The 12,409-nt window shown below is 34.7% G+C and overlaps 1 protein-coding gene across 14 annotated transcripts in view; it reads left to right on the top strand.

Annotated features, from left to right (window-relative positions):
* Positions 1 to 12,409, top strand: part of DENND4A (DENN domain containing 4A) — a 144,645-nt gene that overhangs the window by 101,872 nt on the left and 30,364 nt on the right. For 10 of the 14 annotated variants that reach the window (XM_013059495.2, XM_013059492.2, XM_045067530.1 and 7 more), the window contains 8 exons: positions 252 to 385; positions 3,813 to 3,948; positions 4,315 to 4,521; positions 4,614 to 4,742; positions 4,999 to 5,140; positions 5,537 to 5,668; positions 8,148 to 8,264; positions 8,996 to 9,127. In XM_013059495.2, coding sequence (XP_012914949.1) covers positions 252 to 385; positions 3,813 to 3,948; positions 4,315 to 4,521; positions 4,614 to 4,742; positions 4,999 to 5,140; positions 5,537 to 5,668; positions 8,148 to 8,264; positions 8,996 to 9,127 — 1,129 coding nt within the window. The remainder of the gene's footprint in view (positions 1 to 251; positions 386 to 3,812; positions 3,949 to 4,314; positions 4,522 to 4,613; positions 4,743 to 4,998; positions 5,141 to 5,536; positions 5,669 to 8,147; positions 8,265 to 8,995; positions 9,128 to 12,409) is intronic. The other 4 variants (XM_013059497.2, XM_013059499.2, XM_013059501.2 and 1 more) reach the window with 2 other exon arrangements.

The following is a 12,409-nucleotide window of genomic DNA, read 5'->3' as shown; positions in this document are numbered from 1 at the left end:
TGAGTGTGTGTTTTTATTTTTCTCTCTTTTTTACTCAAAAGATAATATATTGTATACACTGTCCTGTACCTTGTTATGTTTACTTAATTATCTTAGAAATCTTTTTTAATGGTGCATAGAAGACTTGCTCATTTTTTTAAATAGTTCTTTAATATCCAGCTATATAAATGTTTTATTTAACCATTCCCCATAGACAAATTCTAGGCTAACCAATGTATTTTTCTTAATGTATGTTTTTTAAACTTTTTCAGGTGGATATGGACAAGAGTGGTGAAATGCGACTTATAGAACTGGATGAATCTTTCAAAAGTGAACATACTGTTTTTGTAACACCACCTGAGATCCCCCATCTACCCAATGGTGAAGAACCCCCTTTACAGTACAGGTATTCAAGAGGCAGAATGTTTGAGATTGAAAGAGAGAAGCAATCCATCATCTGTGACGTAGCTTTCTAAGGACTGTGGTATTTTCAAAAATCCAAACTTTACAGATTCCTAATTTTTAGGTGGTAAGCAAGCTTATCCCACATCCATTACTAAGTTTTGAGGTATAAAAAGCAAAGAGTTGTAATTTTGCATAATGTAGACTTGGTTAGCTCTCTATATGTATATAAGTATCTGTTCTCATAAATGTTGGTTAAACTTAGTTAGGACCTCACCCCACCAAAATGCAGCACTTTTATTACAGATTTTGATTTTTGTTTCTCGTTTTAGCTGATTCTCTCACTTTCATCCCCTTTCCCACACACATAGTGATTAATGTAACCCTGGTTTACAACAGGATTAAATCTAAGTTAGTCAATATTTGTGGCCTTAATTTTAATAATATAATTTTGGGGGCTATTTTTTTGTGAGTTTTTATTTAAGTTGTGGAAATTCAGAACTACTGGGAATCAATCAGTTAACTTAGGAAATTTGGTCAGATCCTGCAGTAAGTGTTTGGTATATAGGTTTGAATGATACATTGTTCCTGCTTTCAAGTCTAGTGGGAAAGAGAAAAGTTCTGAGCATAGTGAAGTAAGGTTGTCATAAAGGTAGATTTATTATACATCTGGATATCTATCCAGATGTGTATTATACACATACATTTGTTACCTACTAGAGGTAGTTTCCAGTATGCATTTATTTTTACTTAAAATGGCACTTCCTTTTAGATTTTTTTTTCTTTCTTTTTTTTTTTTTATTTTAATTTTTTATTTTTTATAAACATATATTTTTATCCCCAGGGATACAGGTCTGTGAATCACCAGGTTTACACACTTCACAGCACTCACCAAATCACATACCCTCCCCAATGTTCCTTTTAGATTTTAAATGATTTCTTTCTCTGGTAATACTTTCTTACTTTAAAGATTTTAAAACCATTTCACATCTATCATTCATTAGTTCACAGTTTATTTTCATTGAAAAAGGATTTTTCAGGACACCCTCATTTATAACTTGGATTAAATTCTTCTTTTTACAGATGAAAAAGTGGTGCAACAGGTGTTTATGAATGTTGTTGATTAATTCATAGGCCACTCAGTTCCTGCCCTTACTTTTCATCTATTGATGATGTTGCTCAGATCACTTTTTAGAAATCTGGGTTTTGTCAGAGGTGTTTAAAATCTCCTAATTTCTCTCTTTCTCACTTCTTTTTCTTTCTAAACAAGATCTCATTTCTTTGATCTGTTTGTACATTACACTTCTAAGACTGTCTTAGGAACAGGTTTCACTAATATAGTTTTGTTTTTCTTTTTATGCTTTGACTTTAACTTTTTTTTCTTTTTTTAAATTTATTTTTTATTTTCAGCATAACAGTATTCATTATTTTTGCAATTTTACTTTTAGATTTAGTCCTCTAATTTAAAAAAAAAAAATTACTTAGCTTAGAAAGTTCCCGAGTCTTAAAGAATCTAAGTCACTTCTTATGTTGAGACTAACAATATAATTTTGCAATCATACACATCATTGGAAATACAACTTAAATGTCTTCAGTGAGCATAGTGTGTCCTCTTAGTGAGAGGTTACTCATATTCAACATTGTCTGTGTGAAATGATAGAGTAGTAAGTTTCCATAAGATACACAGAATGGACATCAGTTAGAATGGCAAAAATCAACAAGGCAAGAAACAAGTATTAGAGAAGTTGTGGAGAAAGGGGAACCTCTTATACTGTTGGTGGGAATGCAGATTGGTACAGCCACTTTGGAAAGCAGTGTGGAGGTTCCTCAAAAAATTAAAAATAGAGATACCCTATGACCCAGCAATTGCATTACTGGGTATTTACCTCAGAGATACAGATGTGGTGAAAAGAAGGGCCATATGCACCCTGATGTTCATAGCAGCAATGTCCACAATAGCCAAAATGTGGAAAGAGCCAAGATGCCCTTCAACAGATGAATGGATAAAGATGTGGTCCTTATACATAGTGGAATATTACTCAGCCATCAGAAAGGATGAATGAATACCTAACTTTTACATCAACTTGGATGGGACTGAAGGAGATTATGCCAAGTGAAATAAGTCAAACAGAGAAAGTCAGTTATCATATGGTCTCTTACTTATGGAACATAAAGGATAACATGGAGGACATTAGGAGAAGGGAAAAACAAAGGGGGAGAAATCAGAGTGGGAGATGAACCATGAAAGACTATGGACTCTGGGAAACAAACGGAAAGTTTTAGAAGGAGTGGGGTGGGAAGACAGGTGGGCCTGGTGATGGGTATTAAGGAGGCACAGATTGCATGGAGCACTGGGTGTTATACGTAAACAATGGATCATGGAATGCTATACCAAAAACCAATGATGTACTGTATGGTGACTAACACACACACACACACACACAAAAGATACACAGAATGGTCTTATTATCACACCATGTACATATAATGAACTTTTTACAGGTTGTAATTTTCCTGAACTTCTTTGCTATTTTATTCCTACTTAACATTTAATATTTATTTTTTCACTTTACTGAATTTGCCTGTGGTAATGTATAACAGATACAGTTTACCATCTTTTATTATAGCTGGTTTTCTTCTCAGTTAATCGAAACTACTGTTATACCTTTAGGAAGGCTATAAAGTAGGTTCAGTTTGATGCTCAGGGGCTTCTTCTGTTTTAGCATCGCTCTTTCCTAGCTGCAGCTACCTTTCACATTCCCAATAGGGCCATTCATTCTAATGTTTTTGCTGCCCCCATCTTTTTCTTTGTCTTCATCTTCATCTTCTTCGTTGTCGTCGTCGTCGTTGTCGTCGTCGTCTTCTTCTTCTTCTTCTTCTTCTTCTTCTTTTTCTACCTCTTCGATTTTCTTTCTGACAAATGAGAGCCAGAACCTGCTTAGCTAACCGGATAAACCAATTCATGATAATATAAGAGTTTATCCTGGAGTGTGTTAATACGTTATTTGTATCTTTTGAAGAGGACGGTTCTGTGGTAATATCTTAATCTAAAGCAAAAATACTAATGACTATCCTGTCTGAAAGAGTATTGATTTGGGGCCTTTTACCAGCTGTCATATTATCTGTTTGCTGTATATTTACGTGAATACTAACTTACAAAGTTCACGTGTTTTTGACAAATTCAGCAAAATTTAAATCTTTCACTTTCCTACCTCTAAAATATATACTTGAGTTCATATTTGGCTGCTACATGATAGCAAGAAAGGCAACATTAACATGAATATTTGTTGAGTGTATATCATAGTCTGATGGAGAAAGATAATTAAAATAGACTCTAAGTTAAGATGTTTTTGGTCAGGTTTTTTTTTTTAGATTGTGACCAGTATGATCATCTATGTGTGCTTGAGATTTTTTTTTCTTTTCAAAAACAGCTATAATGGATTTCCAGTTCTTAGAAACAATTTATTTGAGAGACCTGAAGGATTTCTACAAACACGAAAGAACAAATTGCCTTCAAAATCAAGTAGTCCTAGTAGCCCTTCTCCCATGTTCAGAAGAACAAAACAGGTGCTTTGATAATTTTGCATTCTTCATGTAATCAAGTGTTAGAAAAAAATAAATATGACACTCATCCTCCCTTAATATACTTTACTACCCCATATATATGGCTAGATTATTATGCTCCTCAAAACATCCCCCAAATAATTTAGAGTAATGTGACTTCAAAAAATTAACTAGTTTTCTTATCTTGGAACTTTATTTCACATATTTTATAATACAGATTCAAGCACAGGCTTGAATATGTATTAATTATAGACAGATTTTGTTAGGGAAGTATATAAAAGCATATGACTTACACTTGTTCATGATTCAGTTAAATAAGGATGCTTAAGTGTGACATTCTATTAATGAGACCCTTGCATTTTTTTCTAGGAAATTAAATCAGCCCATAAAATTGCCAAGAGGTACTCTTCCATTCCTCAAATGTGGTCTAGGTGTCTCCTGCGCCATTGTTATGGACTGTGGTTTATTTGTCTGCCAGCTTATGTGAAAGTGTGTCACTCAAAAGTCAGGGCCCTGAAAACAGCTTATGATGTCCTTAAAAAAATGCAGTCAAAAAAGATGGATCCACCTGATGAGGTAACGATTCTTTTTAAAAATGCACTATTTTATTCTAGATCTAAGTTCATAGATACCTTGTTTCCAAACACTTCTGAACTATGTGTTTTCAGGTGTGCTACCGCATTCTTATGCAGCTTTGTGGGCAGTATGATCAGCCGGTGCTTGCAGTTCGAGTACTTTTTGAAATGCAGAAAGCTGGTATTGACCCCAATGCCATCACTTATGGTTATTATAATAAGGTAATTACTTTGAGTTAATGGAGAAACGAGTATAACTTTTGTGATTGTACAACCTTAATTTAATGGCAGAAATTATTGACTCAGGGTTTATTTGGCATTGATTTTGGAGTATTAAAATATATTCTGTAAATCAAGTAAGTTTTTTGTTCCATTTTGTTGTTGTACAATGTAGATATTCTTGGCTTGACTATAAAGCTGATGTGCATTCACTGATACATATTGTTTTACTAATTATTTTATTTTGTTAAACGAATAGGCTGTTTTGGAAAGTACCTGGCCTTCAAGAAGTCGTAGTGGCTATTTTCTTTGGACAAAAGTAAGGAACGTTGTTTTAGGAGTAGCACAGTTCAAAAGAGCTTTAAAGAAACACACACACTTATCACAAACCACTCTCTCAGGTAATTAAAGATTCTTAAGAGATGTACTTATTTTACTTTGTAAAAAAGAAATTAATTGACTAGTTATAATTTACATTTCTTAGAAATTTTAAATGGTTTCAAAATACTTAATGATTTCTAATTTTTATTGCCATTAAACAAATTCTAATATTATTTTCCCATTAAAAAATACCTTAAGTCACTTTTTTTCTTAACCTGTTAAATTATCACTCTTTGGTGATCTTGTTTTAGTATCCATTAATAATTCATAGTAGTTATAATTGTCATAGTTGTAATTTGCTAATTATGTGGCACATTCATGTTCAGTATGAGTGGATTATTAGCTTGAGCAACAAACTAATGTGTATTTTTGGTATCTGCCTGAGTAGTAAAATGCTGTCAAATTGTGTTCTTAAGCAGATGGCAGTGACCTGGATGCTGTTAGTCATGGCAGCATGGATAGTGGTCATGGGACACACACTGTGGAGCAGGCACCTTTTAATACGGGTTTAATCAAAGTATATGCTACTGATGATAGATCTAGTACAGGTTTGTGTGTGCTTATGTATACATTTATTATAGTACATTTAAAAAAATAAAGTTGCTAGTTTGTCTTTTTGAGATTTTAATTCTCAGTGATGTATTTAGGTTAACTGTCACTTTTTAATTGTATATGTTAGGTACTTGGTTTGATATTTTGTCTAATAACTATATGCTATTTTATTCATTCTTTATTAGAATAGATAAAAGTTTAAGAGAGTTTATTCAAGTATTTAGTCCATGGTAATCCAATTAACTCTGGATGGCACACAGATCTCTGTATGTTGTCACTTTCCTAGGGTAAATTCTTGTTCGTAATTATGAAAATGTTATTAGAGTTTTTTAAAAAAGAAACTTAATAGCCCTGATCAGAGTTACTAATACATATCAACATCAACTTCCTGGTTTTAACAGTGTGTTATGTTTCTTGTAAGAAATATTATTGACAGGAGCTGGGTGAAGAGTACACAGGAACTCTCTGTACTGTATTATTTTTGCAATTTCTTGTGAGTCTTAAACTATATTAAAAAGGTATAATAAAAAAACTTGCAAATACATATAAAAGTTATAGCATTCTAGCATTGAAGATACTATTAATTTCATTAAAATATCAGATTTGTATGTAAGTTTTCTCTAAGAATTAAAACTGACACAATTTCTTGAATGATTTTGTCCTTTCCATTAGTACATTTTTTAAAAGACACATGACTTTTTTTTTTCTTTTTTTCAAGAGAGAACTTAAGTGGTGGGGAGAGGGGGGAGCAGAGAGAGAAGGAGAAGCAGACTCCTTGCTGAGCAGGAAGCCTGACTCAGGGTACAATCTCAGGACCCCAAGATCATGACCTGAGCCAAAGGCAGACAGTTAACTGATTGAGCCACCCAGGCATCCCATGACTTTTGAACAGAGTGTAAGAGACACCTCTTAACAGACAGAAATTTTAAATTTAAAAATCCAAGCATAAATAATGAAATATGAAGTTTCTGTCTCTATAAATGGTAACATTATCTTGGTCTGTCTCTCCTTTTGCCTACTTTGAAGAGTAATAAATGTAAACAAATTGTGTTGAAATGTAATTTTCATAGTTCTTCCTTAGCTAGTTTTAGTTTTTTATCATGCAATGTGAATTTAATCGGAGTTATAGTAGTCATCCTCAGGCATTCGCTCTTAAAAATGAAGAAATCAGGGACACCTGGGTGGCTCAGTCCGTTGGGTGTCTGCCTTCAGCTCAGATCATGATCCCAGGGTCCTGGGCTTGAGTCCCACATCGGGCTCCTTGCTCAGTGGGGAACCTGCTTCTCCCTCTGCCTGCTTCTGCTCTCTCTCTCTCTGACAAATGAATAAATAAAATCTTTTTAAAAAATGAAGAAATCAATTTTTTTCAGTCTCATTTTTATTTCAGTAATCTCTGCTCCCCATTTGGGGCTCAAACTCACAGCCCCAACATCAGGAGTCACACACTTTTCAAACTGAGCCAGCCAGGTGCCCCCTATCTTTTGTTTTTAATTATGGACTTTAAAAAGTCTATTTTAAAGCAGTACAGAATCTAATAAAAGCATGAATTTCATCAAGATTGTCTTCATATTTTTAAATTTTATTTTCTGTTGAAACAGAGCCAAAAGTTTGATTAGAAAAAATACAAACTCAAAATCATAACAGATATTAAAGTAAATATCTAGTGATAATATAAATTTCTTTATACAGTTCATTACCAGTTTATAAAGCTGTTCCATATATAGTCTCTCTCATATAATCATAACCATGCTCTGTGTGTTAGAAATCTGGGGACTTGAAATCTAAACCAAAAGGTTAAGTGGTTTACTTAAAATTATGTCTCCTAAGATGGAGAACTAGGATTTAAAACCTTATGTTTTGATGCTAATCTAGTGAAAACAATTTGAAACTACAGAGGGCCTTTTTTCTTATATCAGTGCAATGTTTGCCTAATTTTTTTCTCATTCCTGTGTATTTATACTCAGGTACAATTCAATAATTATCCAACTGAATTTTCAGAGAAAGTAATTACCTATCAATAAATTTAAATAAACTCATTTTCTTTGGTAGAATCATTTAGACATTTGGCTCCAGTGATCTATGTGTGAATGTTCTGTTATGAATTCTCTGCAGATTTTTCTTCTGCATTGCTTAGTTGGAACTTTGACTTTCACCTAGAAACGTCATAGGCCTAAAGAATGTCTGGTCTGTCTGTAACTTTAGAAGCCCAGACAGTAGTGTGAATGTACATAATCACTTTTGACTGCAGTATGGAGCCAAAAACAAATTATTTTGAGATCATCTTTTTCTTGCATTAATAGTGATGGGGGAGGAGAGCTAACAAAAGAATGCTTTCAATTAGATGTTATCCAGAAAATTTCTCATAAGTAAACCTGGACACCAATATGTTGCTTCTAATTCCAGCTGTTCTCACTAAAGAAGTTTATGATAAACAGCATAGGGGTTTTGTTTCTTTCTTTTTCTTTTTTTTCCTAGGTGGCCAGTCTGATCTTGGATATAATTCATTATCTAAGGATGAAGTTAGAAGAGTAGATATATCTACTGAGGAAATTCAAGAAGAAAAAGATAAGAAAGGGAGTGATTCTAGTTCCTGTAGGTATTTCTTAAGTTGATATTGAATAAATTTGTGAACCTTTTTTGTTTTAAAGATTTATTTATTTATTTTAGAAAAAGAGCACAGGGAGGAAGGGTAGGGCAGAAGGAGAAGGAAAGAGAATCTTAAGCAGACTCCGTGCTGAGCGTGGAGCCTGACACGAGACTCCATCTCACAACCCTGAGATCTCGGCCTAAACCGAAACCAAGAGTCGGATGCCAACCAACTGCACCACCCAGGCATACTTACTGTGTGACGTGTACAGCCTCAGTCACACAACACTGTCTGATCAATTACTATGCTTCTTATAGTAGAAATATATATGTATTTCTTCAAACAGTGACTCTTTTCTAAGGTTTAACAATATTTTTATTTCGTGATTGTGTTAATGGTCTGCAACTCATATTCCCTCCCTTGCCTACCTCCATCAAAAGCAGTGTTTCACGACCAAAGAAGAAATGTAAAATGTATGTGTGGACCTCACGCATGACCAGTACTTAGTAAGTTGAAACACTTTAAGGCCTCAAATAAGTTTAATCATTTATTTGTGATGAGCAAATAGAGAGGTATTTGGTATTTTCTTATCACTTATTATCAGATAGAAATATTTACAACTAAAAGCTACTTCTCTTTATTCCTTCTGTAATAGTATAATAGCTAAATAAATAAAAGCTAACTAGCTTCTTTATAGCTTTTATCGTTATTAACACTTCCATTTTAATCTTTGCAGTGTCAGAGAGCGAGAGTACCAAAGGAAGTGCTGATTGTCTTCCTAAGCTCAATTATCAAAGTTCTTCCAGTATAGTTCGCTCCAGTGGTACAAATAACAATGGTGCTGATAAAATATCAGGAGAAAGCACAGGTGAGTTGAATAGTATACCTCTTTTATATGCAGAATATCTTGTAGCTATATTTCTATATTTATAAATCTCTAGGATTATTTTTTATATATTTGCATAGCCTCTCACTGTATAGCTTAGTAGCTTGAATTTTATATTTTATAATATATTTTGTTCAAGCTTTTGTTTTAACAAAGTATAAGGACAAACCTACAAGCCACATACCATCATTTGAGTTTAGACTATTGGGACTTTCTGGAAGGGGGAAATGGGAGCAGGTGAGATGATCCATCTGAGGGTAACTTACACCCCCAATTTTTAAATGAAGCATAGAGTTCTCTAATCTTCATTATTGTCCATACTTTTTTCAGAAGCAAAAGGATAGTCCTCAAGATAGTTTAGATAACAATACCTATTTTTTCTCTTCAAAGTGCTTTTTGGGGCACCTGGGAGGCTCAGTCAATTGGGCATCCAGCTCTTGATATCAGCTCAGGTCATGATCTCAGGGTCATGGGATCAAGCCCGAGTCAGGCTTCACACTCAGCAGGGAGTCTGGTTGAGATTCTCTCTCCCCCTCTCTTTGCCCCCCCCCCTGCTTCATGCTCTCTCTCTCTCTCTCTCTCTCTAAAACAGATATAAATTTTTTTTTAAGTGATTTCTAGGGGCACCTCAGTGGCTCAGTGGATTAAAGCCTCTGCCTTTGGCTCAGGTCATGATCCCAGGGTCCTGGGATTGAGCCCCGCATCAGGCTCTCTGCTCAGCAGGGAGCCTAATTCTCCCTCTCTCTCTGCCTGCTTCTCTGCCTACTTGTGATCGCTCTCTGTCAAATAAAGTAAAAATCCTTTTTTTAAAAAAGTGCTTTCTAGGGGCACCTGGGTGGCTTAGTGGGTTAAGCCTCTGCCTTCAGCTCAGGTCATGATCCCAGGGTCCTGGGATCAAGCCCCACATCGGGCTCTCTGCTCAGCGGGAAGCCTGCTTCCTCCTCTCTCTCTCTCTCTGCCTGCCTCTCTGCCTACTGCCTACTTGTGATCTCTCTCTCTGTCAAATAAATAAATCTTAAAAAAAATTTTTTTAAGTGCTTTCTATATATTATTTCATGTTTACTAATACAGCAATGCTTATATTCATGAAGGGATATTAGCACTATTTTAATGAGAAAATTAAGGCATAATCTGGCTGTTGGCAGGTCATGTAAATTATCAACTAGTTAATGAAAAGGTCGGTTTTAGATTTGAGAGAATGCTTGGTCTCACAAATTTTTCATCAGAGCAGTTTTGGGGGGCTTAAATAGACATAGCATTCAAAGCTCCTAGTGTTACAAGCCTGCTATTTTATGTGCTATTTTATGTTGGTATTAGCTCAGTTCTGTATCACATGGGATCTAAACAGATCTTGAAGGACTGAGCTATCAAGGCTGTAAGCTCTCTGTTTATACATGGCCTTGCTACAGTGATCCTTGTTCTGTAGCATAGTGAGATATGCCTCCAGCTCAGGGGTAGGCAGACTATGGCCCATGGGCCACACTGGGCCTACAGCCTGTGTTTATACAAGCCCATGAACTAAGAACGGCTTTTACATTTTTAAATTATTGAAGAAATTAGAAAAAGAATAGTATTTGTGACTCATGATAATTAACATGAAAGGCGAGCATCAGTGTTCACAAACAAAGGTTTACTGGAGCACAACGACAACTCACTCATTTTTGTACAGTCTGGTTGCTTTTGCAGTCCATCAGCAGGGCTGTGTAGTTGCCACAGAGACTGTGTGGCCTGCAAAGACTGAAACATTTACTGTCTGGCCCTCTATAGAAAAAGTGTGCTGACTCACCTGCTCTAGCTCTTTAAAAAAAAAAAAAAAAAAGTTAAATGCTCTGTAACTTTCTTTGCATTTCTTTCTTAGATCATTGTTACAACTCAAACATTAAAATTTGTTTTCTTGGGATCATGGAATTGCCTCACAACCTAGTCATTGTCTAATTATAACCCATAATAACTTGCCTTTGGTAGCCTTTGCCTTATTGTTCTTTCATTACTGTCTATTCATGCTCGCCTTTTTCTGAAGATCTGCTTTTATGACCCCTGTTTTAATATGATTGTAAACCATCCTTTGATCATGGCATTTTAAAAAAATTTTTATTTTTTATAAACATATAATATATTTTTATCCCCAGGGGTACAGGTCTGTGAATCGCCTTTGATCCTGGCATTTTGTCATAGTATTCAGCATCTGACTCATCATCTGTCTTTGGTTACCCTTTATGCTTAACAAGTCAGGTTTTAAAAGCCTATAATAGAGGTTTCCTAGGTGTGAATTAGAGTTATTAGTTCATCTTTGAGATTTGGGGCTTGAAAGCATTCCCATCTGTTAAATTCTATGGATTTATCACTACTGTATATGGGATTTATAGAAATACTTATTTTTCAATAATGCTTTTCTTATATACTAGTACATGCAAGGAGTCAAAGGATTTTTTAGGTTTATGTTTTGTAGTACAACATATGGATATTTTATATAACTGTATAATATGAATAGCTATATATATATGAATAGCTATGTATCTGATAGCTTCTAAAAGATACTGGAGTGAAAGAGATATCTTCATGTTTAACTCAATATTGAAATAAAATCATCACTCTATAGTTACTTCAGGATTACATTGAGAATTTAACATTTTGATAAATGTATATTGAATAACTGAGAGTTGAACCACAAGAAAATTTATTCTGAAATAAAACCTACTCAGGGATGTTTTTCTAAGCCTAATTCTGGTTGCTGTTTAACTTTTTATCTTTAGCTACGATATTTAGCTATAGTATGTTGTATTATAATATGTTATACTGTGTCATATTCTGGGGTGGTCTATTTGACAGTTGTTTTCCAGCAGACAGTGTTCATTCACTAATTATTCCTTGAGCTCCTGCTATATGTAACCAGATGTTGGGTGTTTCTGGGGATATGATAAGGAACAGCAAAATAAATAAATAAATAAAACCATGGTCCAGTCCCTTAGGCCTTCATGGAGAAAGCAGGTGGGAGAGATGGGAAAACATTAATCAAATAATCAAGTAAATGTAAAAAGGCTCTGAGCTTAAATACTGTGAAGAAGGGCTGTAAGTTTCTACAAGAACATAAAATAAATGGATGTGTCCTGGGGTTGGGGGGGGTCGTTGGTCATGGAAGACTTCCTTAGCAAATATGAAGTCTGAGTCAGCAACAAATCAGAACAGGGCTTGCAAAGGAGGAATTGGGAGATTTCTAGGCAGAGGGAAGCAATGTGTGAAAGGCTATACGGTAGGAAGGGATTA

The sequence above is a fragment of the Mustela putorius genome, unplaced genomic scaffold (assembly GCF_011764305.1).
Source record: "Mustela putorius furo isolate JIRA1106 unplaced genomic scaffold, ASM1176430v1.1 tig00003896_pilon_pilon_pilon, whole genome shotgun sequence".
Lineage (NCBI taxonomy): Eukaryota > Metazoa > Chordata > Mammalia > Carnivora > Mustelidae > Mustela > Mustela putorius.
The sequence above is the reverse complement of the archived record's forward strand: the minus strand, read 5'-3'. Positions and strand labels throughout refer to the sequence as shown.